This window comes from Alligator sinensis, unplaced genomic scaffold (assembly GCF_000455745.1).
Source record: "Alligator sinensis unplaced genomic scaffold, ASM45574v1 scaffold93_1, whole genome shotgun sequence".
NCBI lineage: Eukaryota > Metazoa > Chordata > Crocodylia > Alligatoridae > Alligator > Alligator sinensis.
This window is the reverse complement of record NW_005842243.1, coordinates 994280-1013600: the sequence shown is the minus strand read 5'-3', so window position 1 is coordinate 1013600 and position 19321 is coordinate 994280. Positions and strand designations below refer to the sequence as shown.

The 19321-nt window shown below is 41.0% G+C and overlaps 1 protein-coding gene across 1 annotated transcript in view; it reads left to right on the top strand.

Moving 5' to 3' along the window:
* Positions 1-19321, top strand: part of SIPA1L2 (signal induced proliferation associated 1 like 2) — a 261532-nt gene that overhangs the window by 221967 nt on the left and 20244 nt on the right. Inside the window, exons 17-19 of the mRNA XM_014521704.2 lie at positions 1902-2126; positions 4363-4519; positions 10516-10735. Coding sequence (XP_014377190.1) covers positions 1902-2126; positions 4363-4519; positions 10516-10735 — 602 coding nt within the window. The remainder of the gene's footprint in view (positions 1-1901; positions 2127-4362; positions 4520-10515; positions 10736-19321) is intronic.

Sequence of the window (19321 nt, the reverse complement as noted above, 5' to 3'; positions counted from 1 at the left end):
GGGAAATTCTCCCTTGCACCGGGGTTCTCTTTTGCAGCAGAAAACTCCACCGTGCAAGGAAGCTGCAATTTAGCGGGGACAATTTAGCAGTGCCGAAGCACACAAAACAAAAATCACACCCTTTGGGTTGTGACAAGTTTCTGCATATTTTGTGAGGAGAGTAGCCAAGGGAGCAGCTATTTACATAGCAAACCTGTCAGACTTCATGCTGTCACTTTTCAGTATCAACAGGCTGTTTGTATTCTTTTTATCCATTATGAAACTTAAAAAAAATTGTTTAACATCCCCAAAAGCTCCATAATCCTGTTATTTTTTTACTATTGCAGGGGAAGTCAAACTATTTTATTCTTCCCCTCTTGCTTCCAGTTGCCTAGAAGTATGCCCTGCTTTCTTGTCTGCACTGCCTAGCCACAGGGCATCAGCCCCTGTTTTGTGGCAGTGACCAGCTGTAGTTGGTGTTAATCGGACACTGCTATTCCAGAAATGGATCCAGATCTAACAAGACGGGAGCTGCAGGTGCTGGATACTGCTTCTAAAGCTAATGACCCAAATACCATCACCATGCTTCATTAGGCTGATGCAAGAAAGTAGGGGGCAACTAAGCAAAAAAGGAGTGGGAGGAGTATAACTTTATTGTTCCATTTGTCTTTGAGGTCAGAAAAGTAATCTCCAATAGAACATAATATCTCCAGTGTCCAACTTAACACACTATATCTCAGTGTTGATCATTTTAAACCAGGGGCAGGCAATTATTTTGGGCAAAGGGCTACTTACTGAGTTTTGGCAAGCCAGTGAGGGCCGCATTATGGGCAACCCAGGGCAGATTAATATTAATTTTCTAAATTTTTTAGGCACCCTGTGGGTCAGATTTTGCCCACCCCTGTTTTAAACTGAACTATATGACCTATAACATTGATACAATTTACAAACAAATCACTGTTAGATTTTTTTTTTACAGTGGGCATTTTTATTTTTAAAGAAATATGTATTGAACAAATTACATCCATACCATTGTACAGCCTCCTTTCATTCAATCTGGAAAATAACCCTAGACTGCCATTTTTGCTTCTATATTTGGTATTACTTTCTGGTTCTAGTGAATGAGCATAGTATTATATTTAGATTTACAAGAAGCATTGTATATGATAGATTACAACACTTGAGAACAGGAATTCTGGTTTCCCAGTTTTGCAACCTATAAAGTATATATCTTTAGGTAGGCCATTTAGTTTCCCACTACCTCAGTTGCTTCATTTCCAAGGTAAAGATGAGGTCCTCCTCATAAGAGATTCTTGCTTTAATTGAGTGTAAAGCATGTAAGAACTTCCAGAGAAAAGCATCATTACTGTCTGGCAAACCTATTGTTAATAATTTAAAAAAATATTCAAATCTAGAAAACTGTTTTCACTGAGTTGGAAGTTACTTCTATCTGTGTTATATTTTTGAGCACTGTCAGGACATCAGCCTATCTTTAGCTGACGTGCCCTGACAGGAGTAGTAAGAAGAGAACCATAGAAGCTTTCAGCAGTAAGGCAGTCATATTGGGCCATATTAATTCCTGATGTGATTCTCAACACCAATGGAATTACATGAGGAATGAAATTATGTTCGGATTAGTGAGGAGCATTGTCCTTAATTCATCCTGGTTTGCCGTGGCATTTTGACAAGTTGACATTTACAAAAATTGTTCAACTTGTGAAGTCTTTCTGACGTGTTTGAGTATGCACGTGTGTTCAGGCAGCAGAGAAGTGATTTAGCTATATATGAACGTTTGTATTTGTGAAAATTTTGTGTTGATAGTGCCGACTTCATTTTTGGCTTGACAGAAAAATTAAAAGTAAATGACTCATCACTTATCTGGACCTAGTCATGTTTTTGTTTTTTGTTTTTTACCTTTTTAGTGGGTCCCACCATTCAGGAAGCCCTTCAGCACATTGCTCTAAAAAGAGTGGCTCTCTAGATACCTCCAAAGTCTACATTGTGCCACAGAATAGTAGCCATCAGATTTCTGGGTCCATGTCCAAACCGTACCACAGACAAGGAGCAGTGAGCAAATATGTCATTGGTTGGAAAAAGTCAGAAGGTAGCCCTACACCTGAAGAATCTGAAGTTGCTGAATGCCATGAGTAAGACTCTTATTTCTTCTTATTTTGGGCAGAAGAATAAAGGACAGATATCCAGAGTGGGTGGATAAAATTTGAGCTGGGTCATTTGAGCCCAGTTTTCTTTCCTGCCCAGGGCAGGAGGTCGGACTAGAAGATCTGCAAGGTCCCTTCCGACCCTACATCTATGAATCTATGAAAATTCGAATTACTTGGAAAATGATAGTGAAGGCTGTTTCCTGTTTTCATTTTTGTTTGAAATGTTTGACCTTCTCCACACTCCTCCCCTTTCCCTCATGTACCAAATCTTTCTGCAGGTAAAAGAAAATGTTTGGTTATAGAAGGTCATTTAGCCTCGACTTTGCCTTCCTTTCCCTCTTTTTTTGCTCCTATCAACTTTTCCTTAGTGCCACAAAATAGAGGGAAAGATGTAACATGGTCAGTTTTTTGCCAGAAGTTATAGTTCTGTCAAACAAAATGAAAACAAAAAAACCTCATGTCCTTCCTAGAAGAGAATGAGTTAGACATTGATTATTCAGGCCTAGAGAATCTGTAAGTACTTTCCCAGGTAAGCATATTGACAGATGCATAATGTTGCCCTTCGACATCTTTGTTGCCCTAAAGAATGCATTGCATCTATTAATATGTTGGAAAGGAGAGATGTGGCCAAGAATTTAGGGATGTTTAAGGCTACATAATAGAGAAAGAAACACTTCCTGTTAGATAGATTTAGTTGCTTATTAGAATTCTTCTCTAGGCTCCTGCTTTTCTTTGGGTAGGTGGGGCTTCCTGGTTAGCAATCTGATCTGCAGTGTGGGACATCCAGGGTTCAAGGCCAACTTGGTCTGTCCATTTCTGAGCAGATAATCCCAGGCAGACTCAGGACTTGAACCTGGGTCTCCCACCTTCAATCAAACAAACAAACCCAGCATGTTTCAGCGCAATGAATATTTGACAAAAAATTCTGTGCCTTTATAATGGACAGCTGTGTTTTTCCTGCCTGGCACAGGGATTGCTCTTTCTCTTAAAGGCAAAAACCCGGGTTCCAGATGTGGTGTAGTTCCTCAACTGTTATGGCAGGTTCATTCATCCCATAAGCCCCTGCATTATCAACTTCTGAGATTTATTTTTCCCACTGTTTAGGATTGAAAATATAATGAAACAAAATTGCCTAATTAAGCATTGCCTTTGGACCAAAAAGACAGCAACTTTGAAGACAGTCTACAATGACGAGTTCCATCTAAAGAGAGTGAACCAAAGATGGCAACGCTGCACATATATCAAACCAGTCTCATACAATAGGGCATTCCTCACTGCCTTCTTTTTAGGAAAGCTCTTTCTGTATTGCAGGGTGGGGGGGTGGTAGTTAAGCAGAACTAATTATTTTGAAATGAAATCACATCTCCAGTTAATAATGGAGATGAAAATCGGGTCTTTTGCTGAAGGTTGTGCTACTATAGGACATAGTTCATTGAGAATTACAACTTGCCATAGCAAAGCCTGTTTCCTCTCAGCTGAGGATACAATCACTGATTATGCTGCACTTGGCAGCAAGTAATTGGCTTCAAATGCATGCACTGTGTTTTGGGGAATCTCTACTTCCTCAGATTGCATTTTCAGAGTAAACCTTTTAAGATCATCTTCCTCCTTTCTTGCTGGAAGGATATTGAAAGACAGTAATTCAGTTTGACAGTCTTTTGTTGAATGTAAATACATTTTTGTATGGTGATAATTAAAGAAGACAGCTGTTTTATTTATCCAAACAGCTTTGTGAAATTGCTTATAATAAAACACACTTGGCACATGGCAGAATTGATTACAAATAAACTTCAGGCATTACCAATGATGACCGTGATAATTTTGTCAGATTGTGATGCTGGGTACAGCTTCACACCACAGGATATTGATTTTCTTATTTGCTTGGGAAGTACAAGTTAAAATAGTTTGATGAATTATTGAAAGTGTTGATCCAAGTATAAACAAAACAATAGGAAAGAGTAGTGTGCAAAAAAAGAGCAAGAGAGAAATGCAGGCTTTTTGAGAAACATGCTGTATCTTTGTTGGGAATTCAGGTATTTTTGAATAATTTAAGAATCTCATCTTGAAATTATAACTGCTTCATAAATTTAAAATGATTTGGGGAGATGGTAACAATGCACTTGGCAAAGAAATAGTCATATAAGTGTTCAGTTTCTATTGATGGGTCTTGCAAATCCTGGCCCAATATTGCATTATCATTCTAATATACCCATTGTTTCAGCAAAGTGTATGCAGATGTTGATGCTGTGGTTGCCTCAAGTCAGCTTCAGACTTCTGTGAGGAGTACCGTTCCTGAAAGCCAGCAAGTCTTGTCCAAAGAAGATTTTCTGAAGTTGATGCTGCCAGACATCGTCTCTGTGGAAGAGGGTAGAAGAAAGGTTAGCTACTCTTTCTGGTTCTGCACCTATCAGAGGCAATTACCTAAAAGTCATGTACTTGTATGTTTTAAATGGATTTAGATTAGAAAAAAATCATTGAGTGTTTGTAGTAATTCCCATAATTCATATTCTCTAGAACTGAAATGATATCTAAGTTTGGTGAATTTGCATTAAATTCAGTGTTTATTTAAACAAGCATGTACACACATTTTAAAGTTGAGCTAGCTAATTTCAAGTTCAAAGAATGATGGGAACATGTTTAAAACCAGGTGCCTCAAGTAGGCTCCCAACCCCAAATAAAAGTAGTCTGTTCCCACCCACTCCCCTTTCTTCCCCCCCCCCCCTCCCCCCAATGATGCTTAGCACAGTAATTTCCATTTGAAGCCTGGATCACAGTTCCTATACAGAGATCATTTGTAAGTGATTAGTAGGAAAGACCTCTGTTTCTCCTCCTGATGGATAATACTGAACTGATTTTTGTCATGCAGAGACAGAGTTCTGTACATTAAAAAGTCTATTAAAGTACTGGTACCAAACTTGTATTGTCAGCAATCCCTCAAGTCAAAGATGATCACTCTCGCGAGTCAAGTAAAGGGTTTTAAATGAGTCCATTGATGGCTAAGAAGGCTGATCATAGAGCCACAAGCTCTCTGGAAGACACCTGTTTCTTCCATTTCTGCCTCCAGGGCAAAATGTTTTTTCTCAAAGTAAGATGTACATTCTCACTCAAGTTATCACCATGTAGCCCTGTCCCAGGCTACTTTTTTCCCAATTTGTGGTGACAACGCCACACTTTCTAATGTTCACTTTGAGGGTGTCTTTGAAGCGTTTTCTCTGGCCCCTGCATGTCCTTTGTCCTTAGCTGAGTTGGGAGTATAGCAATTGTTTTGGTAAATGTGCATCAGGCATGCGCACACAGTGTCCTGTCCACCACAGCTGATACTGAATAATCAATGAATGCTTACATACTGGTGGTGTTGGTGTCAGTAAGGACACTGGCATTTACGTGATAATTCTCCCATTTTATGCCAGGGATCTTGCGGAGGTAGCAGCAGTGAAGGCATTCCAGGTTTTTCAGGTCATCTGTGTAGGTCACCCAAATTTCACAACTGTAGACAGTAGTTGGGAATACCACAGCCTTATATAATAGGAACCTTATTCATATCCTAATGTGATCATTGAACACACAATGATTCAGTCTTCTGAAGGTAGAGCTGGCACATTGGATTCTGTACTGTATCTCCTCATCTCTGTTGGTCACCTTTGAAAGTTGGCTGTCAAGGTATGAAAAATGTTCAGCATTGTCTAGCTCCGGTCCATCAATGAGGATCTTTGCCCAGGGAATTTATTGGCCTGGAGCAGGCTGGTGAAGCACCTTGTTTTTTTCCAATGTTAAGGGTCAGTCCCAGGCACTGGTATGCTTGAGAGAAGCAGTTAAGAGCTGTTTGTAGATCCTCCTCCTTGTGTGCAATGACAGCATGATCATTGGCATACTGAAGTTCCACAATCAAAGCTGAAGTAACTTTGGTTTTGGCACAGAGGCGGGAGAGATCGAAAAGGTTCCTGTCTATCCTGTACTCAATGCCCATGTCATGTGTTAGATGGTCACAGATAAGTGTCTTAATGACTGCAAGAAAGATGAAAAACAAAATTGGTGCAATCACACAACCCTGCTTGATGTCAGTTTGAATAGCAAAGGCCTTCGTAAGCAGAGCTACTGCATAGGATGGAGGTAGTCATGTGGTCATGAAGGAGTCTTAGGATAGTGATAAATTTCCCTGGGCAGCCAGACTTCCACAAGATCTTCCATAGAGCCTCATGGTTAACAGTTGAAGGCTTTGGTCAAATCACTAAAGGCTATATACAATTCCTGGCATGGTACTGTTCTTGGTATTTTTCCTGGATCTGCTGGGCTGCAAAAATCATGTCTTTGGTGTCTCTTAATGGTCTGAAGCTGCATTGAGACTCAGGAGGGAATTTCTCAGCAAGAGGGAGCAGTCAATTCAGCAGAATTCAAACGAGAATCTTCCCAGCAATGGAGAGGAGGGTAGTACCTTGATAGTTTCTACAGACAGACATATATTGCTTTTTTTTTTTAAATGGTAACAATATTGGCATTCCTTAGGTCAGTGAGAATTTCCTTAGAGTTTCAGATTTTGATAAACAGTGTATGGAACTTGTTGGTCATAGTTTCCCCACAAACTTTGAAGACTTCAGTTGGAATGCCATCAGAGCCAGATGCTTTGTTGTTTTTCATCTCTTATTGCCTGGTGGACTTCTTCAGAGGTTGCCGAACTGAAAAGTACTTCCCTTACTGGATGCTGCAGGATGGATTCAGTGGTTTTGTTAGTCACCATTGACTCTCAGTTCAGGAGCTTTTGGTAATGCTCCTTCCAGTGGTTTTTGATGGACTTATCTTTGAGGAGTGTACTACCATCTTCAGTTCTAAGTGGAGTGAGTCTGCAAGAGTTTTACCCAGCCTTGCAACAGCCTTGATTGCACTGAAGAAGCTCTGTATGCCATGATTATCAACAAATTATTGGATTTCTTTTGTCATCTCTTCCCACCATTTGTTTTTGATTTTTCTCAAATCTTCCTCTGGCCTTCAGCTTTAAGCCATCGAAAAGTTTCCTGTTTCTGACTGGACATTAGGATGGTTTTTCCAGTCACCAAAAGCTTTTCTCTTCTGATTGAGAAGGGCTTTGATTTCAGCATTGCTTTCGTCAAACCAGTCCTGATGGCATTGTGTGATTAAAGGCAGTTGATTTTGTGGAAGCCTCATGGATTGTCTCCTTTAGCTCTTGCCAACCTTCCTAAACACAAGTATTATTATTTTCAATCCTAAATTTGGTGAGTTTCTTGCTGAGATGTGTTTGGAGGGCGTTGCGGTGTCTAGGGGTCTGAAGGCATGTGATGTTGTACTGTCTTTTTGTTGCTTTGTCTCGCTAAGTGAAGATCGGTCCAGCAGTAATTGGCTCCTCTCATAACACACATGAAAGTTGTTTAGATCATGCCCTCTTATGATGATGTAGTTGAGGAGATGCCAATATATTGAGCGGGGGTTTTGCCATTTTGTTTTGTACCTGTCGTTTTGTCTAAAGAAAGTGTGAATAACGACAAGGTCATGCTCTGCACATTTACTGAGTAAGAGGATGCTGTTTGAATTGACCTTACCCACTCCTTTCTTCTCAATGGTGTTCCTCTGCATGTTAAACTCCCAGCCGACACTCGCATTGAAATCTTCAAGGAGGATGATATTCTCTTTTGGGATGATAGTCAGAATTTCATCAACGTCAGCATAAAACGGCTCTTTCTGTTCTTCCTTGGCATTGAATGTTGGGGCATATGCACTGATGATGGTAGCAAAGGAACCGTTTGTCAGTTGGAGGCAGAGTCATGAAGCACTCGCTAATGCCAACAGGGAATTTGATCATTCGGCTGACAATCTGGGTCCTACTGGCAAAAAAACGAGTGCTGTGTATTTGCCTGTTGTTTGCAGGTTTCCCTTTCCAGAAGAACATATAGCCACCCCCCTCATCCCTCAGATGGCCTTCGTCTGCATGTCTGGTCTCTCTGAGAGCAGTGATATCAATATTGTATTGTGAAATGTCTCAGGCATTCAGGTCTGTTACTGCTTTGGGTCATCTAGTAGGGTTCATACATTCCAGAATACAAAGGACATTTTTGTGTTTTTGACCACAATTTGAATGATCCCCCTGGAAGCGGCTATCCAGTTGGGTAAGATAAAGTGGGAAAGCCTATTTCTGGGGCACCTTTTCTAGCCCCCTCCCTATGTAGGGTAAGCAGATGGAATCCTAAAATTAATTGCTCTGTCACAATCGCAGCTGCTGAATCATCCTCCTGTCCCATTCCAAGGGGCAAGCGACCAACATGTGACCACTGTCTGCGTGTGGATCTGTGACTAGGGACCCCTGGCTTGCACTGTCTGTCTGTCCGCATCACCATTCATCCATCACTGCAGAACTTTGTAGAGGTTATAGGTATTGGTGATTTGGTTGTTGTGGTAGATGTTGGATCCAGTGGGAAAAGCCTGCATGAGACTTGTTCTACATGAGGATGTTGTTGTGGATGAGCAACCACACGGCTCTTGGCAGAGGAGAAACCTCTACCTAGTAGCAAAGAGATCCAAGGTGACTGGGGTTAATCTTCAACTGCAGCTTTCATCCACCTTTGCAGCTGTTGAGAAGTATGCTTTCTTCATCTGCCTGCCCCACCATTGAGGTCTTTGTTGTGTTGTTATATTGTGTTGTCTTCATCTACCTCTCCTTTGACCTTACCACCATGGGTGAACCTACCAGGAGTACAAGACTCCTGCTGATGTTGCTATTAGAATCATCAGTACACGCACACCTCTCCACCCAGCAAGGTGGCAGTCCATGAAGAGGAGCAAACTTATCCAGTACATTGCTCAAACAACAAGTACGAGTCATACTGCGTTCTTTGCCCAATACAAAATAACACCCAAGGCAACTTAATTACTTGAAAAATTATCTTAATTAGATATTAGCTTAAGGCTATTTTAATCCACCAAATATGTGCTAAAGAATATATTCATCATGTATATAAAAAAGTACCATATGGGAATTCCGTAAGTGCTGAATTTAATTTAGAAGTTTGATTGTTTATTTTGACACGTAGTAAATTAAATATGTATGGTGTGCATTTGAAAGCTTAGGAATTTATGGCTTAGAATTGCTTATTATATTTGCTCTTGCTACAATGAAGCATTGTTACTATACACAATAATGAGATCTTTGTTATGATTGTAAGAGGAGCCTATTTCCAATCAAATGCATAGAGAATCCGTAAATCACTATATTATTTTGCTATATACGTCCTGATTCAGGAAACATTTAAGCATATGCTTAAATCCATCCCTCCTTAGGACAGCACTTAAACATATTCACAGCTAAGCACATGTTCAATGCTGTCCTCAAGACGGATGTTTTCCTGAATTGGGGCCTTAATGTATATTAAACTAGTTTGTATAAAGGATATTTCCCTTTGTGTGATTGAATGTTTCCACTTATTCCTTTTACAAGTATCCATCTGTTGTAGGACTTGTCAGAAACATAACAATGTGGATATTTTTAACTCTTGTCCTGCACTTGTGGTTTTGAAAACCCACAGCTTCCATACATACTTGACATTCATCCAGCAGTGGAAGTGTGCAGACTACAGCTATTTCTAAGGAAAGTAGATCAGGATGTTGAACTGCTATGTGTAAGGAATAGCCCAACAAAATAATTTACACAAATAACTTACTTTAAGACTTGAACAGTAACTATTTTTGTAGCTGAGAGAAATGAGTCGTGAAGCAAACTGGGCCAGTTTGATCCAGCTTGGATAATTGCATCTAATTTTACTTTACAGTGTTTTAACCAACATTATAAAATAGATAAACTGTTATCACTGTACTCTGTCTTTTCCTTTAAGCCTACCATATTTCTTGGTATCTAGAGAGGTGTATTGTACTAAATCTGTTTTATTGTTATATGAATTAGATAGCTCCTCACATAGAGTTGATCAGTTCAGAATGGATTGGTATTAAAACATAGTCATTTCAAATTAAAATCAAGCAGTGCCATGTATGGTCTTGAATAAATGTTGCCAGAGACTGCAGCCTTATAAATATTTCTGGAAGCTATTACTGTCATAGGGTTATAGAGGTTTCATTTAACATTGTGGAATTAATAAAATGTTACAGTATCTAATTAATTCATGGTGAAGCATTCCAAAATATCAAGAGGAAATATAGAAGTCCAATTCAATAACTTCACTGACTCTCCAGTAGAAGTGATGTGAGGGACCTAATATCTGATCTTCCATTACTAGTTGAAAAATTCAAAAATGATACGCTGTTTGCCTAGAGAAATACTAGTAAGAGCTATCATGATGGCATCCGAAATGGGAAAAAACATTTAATATTTTCATTCCTTTACTTATTTACCTCTCTCAAATATTTTAATATTTAGTTTTCATTTTACGGGAATCTGTCTCCAAGGAGAACACTTTATCGCACCCTTTCTGATGAGAGCATCTGTAGTAATCGGAGAGGATCATCTTATGCTAGCTCACGGAGTTCAATGCTAGATCAAGCCTTGCCAAATGACATTTTGTTCAGCACCACCCCACCATATCACAGCACACTGCCTCCCAGAATGAGTCTGACTCCTGGAATGGGAAATCTAAGAAGTAAGTAATGGGTTGTGCTATGCAAATTTTGGGTGGCTGTTTCTGAATTCAAATTAATTTCTTGAATGTTCCATTAAATGTTACTTTTAATGGCAAGTTGTAAAGTGCCAAAAGGATTGTGTGCTAAAGAGTCCAGTAAATATCAAATTTAGCCAAAAATACATTTTTATACTTTAATTAAAGAATTACAATTAACATTTTTTATCAGCTTTGAAGGGGTGTTTCTATATATTTTACCAGATATGTTCTTTCTGAAAAATCTAAGACTTGAGACGGCTTCCTTCACATTTCTGATTTACTTCATTGACTGGCCTCATTAAAGAAACACTGACTTGTTTTGTTTCATAAGATATTCTTTTATTTCCCTATTTTTTATTTTTTATTAAAACTACTAAATTATATCTATTAAGTGACTATAATCAATTTCATTTTTAAATTTGTGATGAAGCTGACCCACTTACCTTTGTGATAATATCTTAAAACTTACAGTGCAATCATGACCCTTACCTGTCTTTCAAGATTGAATCTAGTAACATTTCTTTACATGACTGTAAATGATTTACTAAGTGGTTATCATTTCTAGTAGCAAGAAATAGTGATGATAAATTAAATTAAGTTTCCTTTCGATATTGAATGAGATCTTATTGTTCAGTTATATCCCATCAATAAAGATGGAAGATCGGGACTTCATGAGATCCTTTAGTCCAGCCCCATGCTTAAGGCAGGATCATCCCTGACTAGACTACCCTAGCCCAAGTGTTTGTCTAACCTGATTTTGAAAACTCCCAAAGATGGCGATTCCACAGTTTTACTAAGTAGCATGTTTTGGTGCTTGACCACAGAAAGTTCCTTCTAAATCTCCAACCTAAATTTCCCTTGCTGGAGCTTGAGGCCATTTCTTCATAGTCCTGTTCCCTTTAGCCACATGGGAAAGGCCATCTCTATACTCTGTGTGCCTTTCATTGTTTGAAGACTGTTATCAAATCCCCTCTCAGTCTTCCCTTCTCCAGACTAAATCACTCTAGTTCTTTCAGCCTTTCCTCATAAGTCATATCCCTGAGGCCTTGAATCATTTTTGTTGCTCTGTGCTGGACTTTTTCCAAACTGTCCACATACTTCTTGAAGTTGGGGTCCAAAACTGGACACTGTACTGGCAACAGTACTCCAGAGATCTCACCAGTGCCTGAGAGAGAGAGAAAGAAGCACTTCCCTTGATTTGTAAGTGAGACTCCTGTTAATACAGCCCAGTATACGGTTGGCATTTTTTGCAACAAGAGCATACTGCTAGCTCATATTTGGCTTAGGTCTGCTGTAACTCCCAGGGCTTTCTTTGCAGTACTTCAACCTAACTGGTCATTTCCCCAGTCCATATTTGCGCATGCTGTTATTCCATCCCAAGTGCAGGACTTTGCACTTATCCTTGTTGAATCTCACATGATTGATTGCAGACCACTTCTCCAGTCTATCCAGGTCATTCTGGATCCTATCCCTGTCCTCTGAAGTGTGCGCAACTCTACCCAACTTGTTGTTCACAGGTTTGCTAAGCATGCACTCAATCCCATCATCCAAGTCATTAATGAAGAGATTAATGAATACCAGACCCCTGGGGAACCCCACTTGATACCTAGACTAGATATTGACCCATTGATGACTACTCATTGAGTATAATGATCCACCTTGTTATGTATCCACCTCACTGTACTTTCATACTTCAAAATAATAACGTAAATATTCACCTTGAAAACAAATGTGATTGCATAATATGGCCAGAGTTTTTAGACTTGGAACCTACAGGAAGGTTCCTAAATCTCTCCTTAGATAAATAATGAGTAAATTGATTTTTGATGATGATAAATATCTGAGATCCCAACAACTTCAACTGAATTATAGGAAGAACTTTACTGAAAAGCAAGCTATTTTGGTGTGGGTACCCATAATTAATCATGAATAGCATTTTTCAAAAAACACTTTGGCTTAAGAGCACAGGCCCCATTGAAGAAGATTTCATAGACATTAGGGCTGGAAGGAACCTTGAAAGATCATCAAGTCCAGCCCCCTGCCCCAGGGGCAGGAAGTCAGCTGGGGTCAAAGGATCCCAGCAAGATAAGGGTCAAAATGTTTCTTACGAGTCCAGAGCAGGTGCCTGCACCACCTCTAGAGGGAGTTTATTCCAGGCCTCGGGGGCTCAGACAGTAAACAAGATTTTCCTTACATCCAGCCTGAAATGGTCTTGGAAAAGTTTGTGTCTTTGTCATCCCTTGGGGCACTGGTGAACAGCCATTCCCCCAGATCCTGATGCACACCCCTTATGTACTTATAGGTTGCCACCAGGTCACCCCTGAACCTGCGCTTTTCCAGGTTGAAGTCTCATGGCGCTCAGCCTCTCTTCATAAGGCCTATTCTCTAGCCCTCTGATCATATGCATGGGTCTCCTCTGGACTCTCTCAAGCTTCTCCACATCCTTCTTGAATTGTGGAGCCCAGAATTGGATGCAGTACTCCAGCTGCGGCCCCACCAAGGCCGAGTACAGTGGGAGGTTGGCCTCCTGAGATTTACTTGAGAAGCATCTATGGATGCAAGCCAGAGTTTTTTGTTTGCTTTACCAGCTGCAACATCGCATTGGTGGGTCATGTTCATCTTGTGGTTAGTCATGACCCCCAAGTCTCTTTCGGCTGTGGTTGTGGAGCCCAGAATTGGATGCAGTACTCCAGCTGCGGCCCCACCAAGGCCGAGTACAGTGGGAGGTTGGCCTCCTGAGATTTACTTGAGAAGCATCTATGGATGCAAGCCAGAGTTTTTTGTTTGCTTTACCAGCTGCAACATCGCATTGGTGGGTCATGTTCATCTTGTGGTTAGTCATGACCCCCAAGTCTCTTTCGGCTGTGGTGCTAGCGAGCGTAGCACTGCCCAGCCTATAAATGTGATGCAGGTTCTCCGCGCCCCCTGCCCCCCGCCCCAAGGTGGAGTACCTTACATTTTTTGGTAGGCCAGTAACTTTTATTTAAGAAGTAAAAAAAGAAGTCAAACTACTGTTGTTTGATCATTCCCTTCAGTAGGTCTAACTATTGTATCATTAGCGTCATGATAGATTGTGAAAGACTCAGCTTTGGGATTTGTTTACCATATTCCTGTCAATAATTACAGACAATCCCCTGGCTTTTCCCATGTCTTTTTTAAGGCTAATATGAAATTGGCACAGAAGTCCTGGCTTTGAATGAACCAATTAAGTGTCCCAGTTCCAACAGTTGCCGAACAAGTTAGGCCTGAAAGTCCTTCCTGACTCCTGTTAGGCAGTCAGCATGACCTGATGCACATGTGCCACCAGGTCATCATGCATCATGTTGATGCTTGGGTATTTTCTGTGTACCTTCCTATGCTCTTCTCGCTGTGTTCAAAATAATTTTTTGAGGCAGGCATTTCACCTTTGCCAATGCCAAGAACATCCTACTGAATTCCCAGGCTTGGTGCCCTCCACTTCTGTCCAAGGCTTCCAGGTATCTTAATTTCATTTCTGTTGTACACTGCTAAACCAGCTATTTGACCCACAGACCCTTAGGAAGTATTAATTAGCATTATGATTTCATTCAAGCAGACCATGTCAGGGTATGTCTGTTACTGCTCAATGTGATCCAGTCTAGAGATATTTGCATCAGCTGTAAGTGAGCCAGCCCAGGTACCAGAATCATTATATCTGCACCAGCATGTAGCCCTGCATAAGACTAATTTCCCAGGCTTCTCAGCAGGGTAAAACACCCTGTGAAGAGCTCAGTGTTCCCATAAATGAGCTCGCTCAGGTCCCTAAAGCAGTCTAAGTAGCTTGTGTGGAGTATAGACATACCCTGTTCTGTCAAATTTATGTATTGAAATGAGAGCTTAGGACTGAAGTGAACTTTTGTGGTAGTTCATATTAAGGTCTTTTGTTGGGGGTTGGTGGAAAGGGGGATCTGTTTTCAGCTACTACAGCTTTATATAGAGTGTGCTTTGGACCTGATGAATCCATCCACCAGCTCATGCAATCATTCATACACACAAGGATTGGATCAGTTGCAAGTATTTATAGGCTGACAACTTGCTATCTTCCACCATGCTGCATTTAAAGGCCCTGAGTGTTTTGCGCTAAGATTGGATCCTTTTGGAAGGGATGGATCTGTTGGTTCCTTCACCTCTGCTCCATGGACCTAATAAGCAAAATCCTACTCACCCCATGTAAATCAAGCCTTGCACATAAGCAATGTAGTCTGTGCAGGATAAGGAAGGCACTGGAATCTTCACTTATTCTCCCTTAGGACCATGAAGGCTTTGTCACATGTTAGGGACAGCAAGGACCTCTGAGCTCTGGGGTTTGGGACAACACAGCAGCTGCAACTCTGAGCATTGCAAAGCTAGTTAACCTGGTAATACCATATTTTGGTTTATACTATATGCCCCCATATAAGACATGCACCTTGTTTTTTGAGAGACAGAATATGCGTAGAAGGAAGGGAGATACTTCCAGAGTCATGGCCTAGTGTTTGCTTTTTCATGGAGAGGCTGTCTCGCAAGATGACTGCTAGCTTGTCTCTCTGCCAAGAGACTGAGAATAACTGTTTCACAACCAACACTGGATTCTGCTCCTTCTGCTTGTTTGCTAAGAGGAAAACTGGTAGCCATTTTGCAACATGGCATCTTTATGCTTCTACTCTGGTGAAGTAAATAAGCTTCCCTACTTACAACACACACATCCATTGTAGAGGACTGATTTTGGGGGGAAAGGTGCATGTGAGTAAATACGGTATGCCCACGTAACTGCATTTCTTAGAGGAAGTTCTGCTCCTGCCTCGGATTTGAAATGTTAGAAGGCTTTGGAATGAAGTTTATTAAAGCTTGAAGCTGTCCCAATGGACCTCATTGCTTTCATGGGTAAATCTGGAATTGTAAAAGCAGGTGGTAGCTTCTCATGTAGGAACCAGTGGAGTTTCACAACACTTCTGAAAGGTACATGAAGGAAAATACACTGGCAGGAGATGTATCTTTTTATTTTTTTTTTTGGGGGGGGGGGGGGGTTACGTAAGTCTTAAAGGGCCTTGAGGAAGCATGAGAGAGTGTTCAATGATACTTATAGTCCTTAGTCCAGTTAGGTAATCCACTGATTCCTCAGGACTACCAAGTAAAGGATAATCAGTTTTTAAACTAGAAAAATCCTTGTGGGTGGTTTTGCTAATATAGTTTTATCTGAGCTGATGAAAGCTACTCTCTAGTCACTTTCTTACCTTTGCTAATACAAATTTCTATCTGGAAAGCCACTTTTCAAGTTGCAGTGATTTCCTCTTTCATACTGATGAGCTTCACATTCTTTTAACAGTTAATTTTAAACTAATTTTAAACCCCTCCAAAGAGAAAGAAGGTAGAAAGGAAGGTAAAGATGATGATTGGTGATTGAGTAGAACTCCAGTCATTCTGCCAGCATTCTTTTCCACTTACCCCTCTGGTGAAATTCTTCTCTGTAAACTTAGTATTAAAAAACTCTTGGGCTTTTATGGAGACAACTAGAGCACATAGAAAATCTACCCACAGGCTGTTTCATTTGAAACCAACTCAAAAGACTTTGTTGCTTGCAAGGAAATGGTCTAGCATGGCTGTCTTACTGTGTTTCTGTTGTGTCAGGCATATAGCTTGTAGGTTTTGTCAAGGTCTATTTTTGGTGTAAAGGTGTCTGCAATGGCACTAAACCTCTAATGTATTATCTTGGAGATTTGTAAGGCAAACTGAGTATGCTGAGACTGTACATAGTTGCTCATATTTAGCCTGTTATAAGATTTAGTCTGTTATAGAACCTCTTTCTAGGATACCCTTCCCTTCCCCTTTTCCCGCCTCCCCCCCCCCGGTCTTTTTTTGCTTTAAGTATGGGAAGGGACCTGTAAGTGTGAGGGTGAAAGGAGCATGTTTAACATCAGGGGAGAAAGGCATGTCTGAGACCACGCTAGGAGCTTATCTACTGATTAGTGTTAAATGCCAAATTGAAAGCACAAATGGAATACTGCTAGTATGAGTATAGTGACTATCCACAGAAGATGTTAAAACCTCATGAAATCCTTAACCAGCTCTGGAAAAAGGTCAAAATTTACTGTAATGAGGTGCATGGCTCAGGTACAGAAGCCCAACTGCAGGTGGTTAGAGAAGGGAGTCTGTCTACCTAGGACCCTGGGGTCAGATGACAAGGCTGATTGACTGGCCCTAGGGGGGAGTTAAAAGCTTCTTGGGAAGGTATCAAGGGAGAAAGGAGGCTGGTATGTTGAGGAACCAGGACCAAGCCTGGATTGCTTCTCTGGAGGTCCTAGGAAAGACTAGAGGGCTTGCTTTTTGTTTACTATTTGCCCATTGCTTATGTGATTGCTTACATTATTTGTTGTGGAGAGAAGTATTCCCTGGTGGAATAAATAGCCTAAAACTGAAAGCTGACTGGACTTCGAGGAAACTTGCTGTGGACTTGGTCTAATGGAAGGACTACCTGCTATATTCACTCTTAGTAACAAGAATTGTATTTAGAGGTAATTAACCATATTAATCTGAAGTCAAGCAGAAGGCAGGGACGAGATGCACTTAATAGATTAATTGAATCAAAGATACGTAAGCTTTTGTGAGCAAGAGCTGTCTTGCTACAGTAGGTTATTACTCCAGTTTCTGGTGGACTCTGTGAGAGACATTCAGGCCAGAACCATGATCCAGGAAATTAAATTGCATTTTGCAAGGTCTAGCTCATTTGTCACATTATGCTCAGACATGGTACACCAGTATACCACTGCAGATTTCAAGTGATTCAGCACCATATGGAAATTTGGGCATAAAGGGGTGTTTATAGACTTGCTTCGGGAGTGAAGTGGGGTGGAGGGAACGTGCTTTAATTAAGGCTACTCCAAGAGCCACTCTATTTCAAGTGCCCAGAGTGTCACGTGTATCAGTATTCCTGTGCTGAAAAATGGCGGTGGTTAACTAAAGCTCATTGAACGCTGATTCATGTGATGCTGGAGCATGGTACTTATCATGTTCGAGCAGAGTCGATCAATCGAATCTGCTCAGATGTGCTGTAATTACAGTGCATTAGAGCAACCTCGCTGCATGTCTATAGGCGCCCAAGGTGTTTTCCCTGAGATGCACAGAGAAACAGTACATCAGTAAAGACATCCAGGAGACCGGTGGCAAAAGCAAAATAGAAAAGAAAGGATTCCTACTTTGCACTGATGGAAAATAGCAGTAGGCCATCTCAGAGGATAAACAGCAGACTATAGCACTGGGCCGGATAGGCTGGAACCTTCTGCTTCTCATAGAACTATAGAGTTGGAAGGCCTTCAAGGGTCATCTGATCCAAACCGAACAAGGTATAATAATTTATGAGCACACCTGGGTTTTATAAAACCATGATACTGTTTTTTTACTAACAAGTCAAATGTTCACAACCAGACCAGAAACAATACATGTATAATAGGGCTTTCCACCTTCTCAGTGGCCGGGGCTACACACCACACAAGGGCTACAGGCCAGAGACTGGGGAGGCTACAGTCTCAGCAGCCCAGCTACCTCCCTTGCCACACGTTCATCATAAGTAGCCTGGACCTTTCCGCTGCCGCACTCACAGCATGGGAATGCTAGCTTTCCTTCTGTGCACTCTGCACAGTCCGCTCTCCTCTCTGCTGCTATGTGCAGCACTGGTAGTACAGCTCCAGCACACCTCCCACCAAACGTTCAGTACAATTAACCCAGCCCCCTCCATGGCAACACATGCAAAATCAGCACCCCATTCCCCTTCTATTGTGCTGTCCCGTTCCCAGGAGTGGGGCTGGAAGCGAAAGCAAGGGGGGGAAGTAGAGTTCAGAGACTCCAGCCATCACGGCATCAAAAGCAATGAGGAGAGCAGCAGCCAAACTGGAGTCCATTGGCCACATGTTGATGCCTTGTAGGTTGTGGACCCTGCAGGCAACCAGTTGGACAGCCCTGATGTATAATAATCCCATTGCCAGCATGTTTACTTACAAAGGTGATGGTGCTCTATGTGCAAAGCCAAACTTAAGAGTAAAGAGGGAAATGCTGCTCTGATTAAGCAAATCCATCTGTTTGGACTGTATTTAAAATCCTAAATTTTAAGGGTGGCTGTTGTTGTTGCTATTTTTATTATAATTATTTCTTTTCTTATTCAAGTAATGCATTGTCCAAATTCATTGTTACTCAATGAGAAATGTCCATTGCATCCTTGTACTTCTTTCCTACACTGTTACACACATACAAACGCAAGCACTAGCACCAGCTCTCCTACCTACAGCTACTTCTCATTTCAAAAGTACTTTCATCCCAAAGTGCTTCAACTGGCACAAGCTTATGAAGACTTGAGCTGATGCACAAACATGGAGAATCTTTTGCCCACCAGGGAAATGCTGTCACTTTGGGTGGGAAACAATATTAAGGCTAGTCTGCCACACCCAGTAGAGGAATGACTGGGATACAGGGCAGTTAAAAAAATGGCAAGCTAGGTTGGCAGTTTACAAGCAAGAGGATCTATATCCAACCATTAACCAGCTACACAAAACAATAGCAAAAGATAAGGCAGTCCAAGCT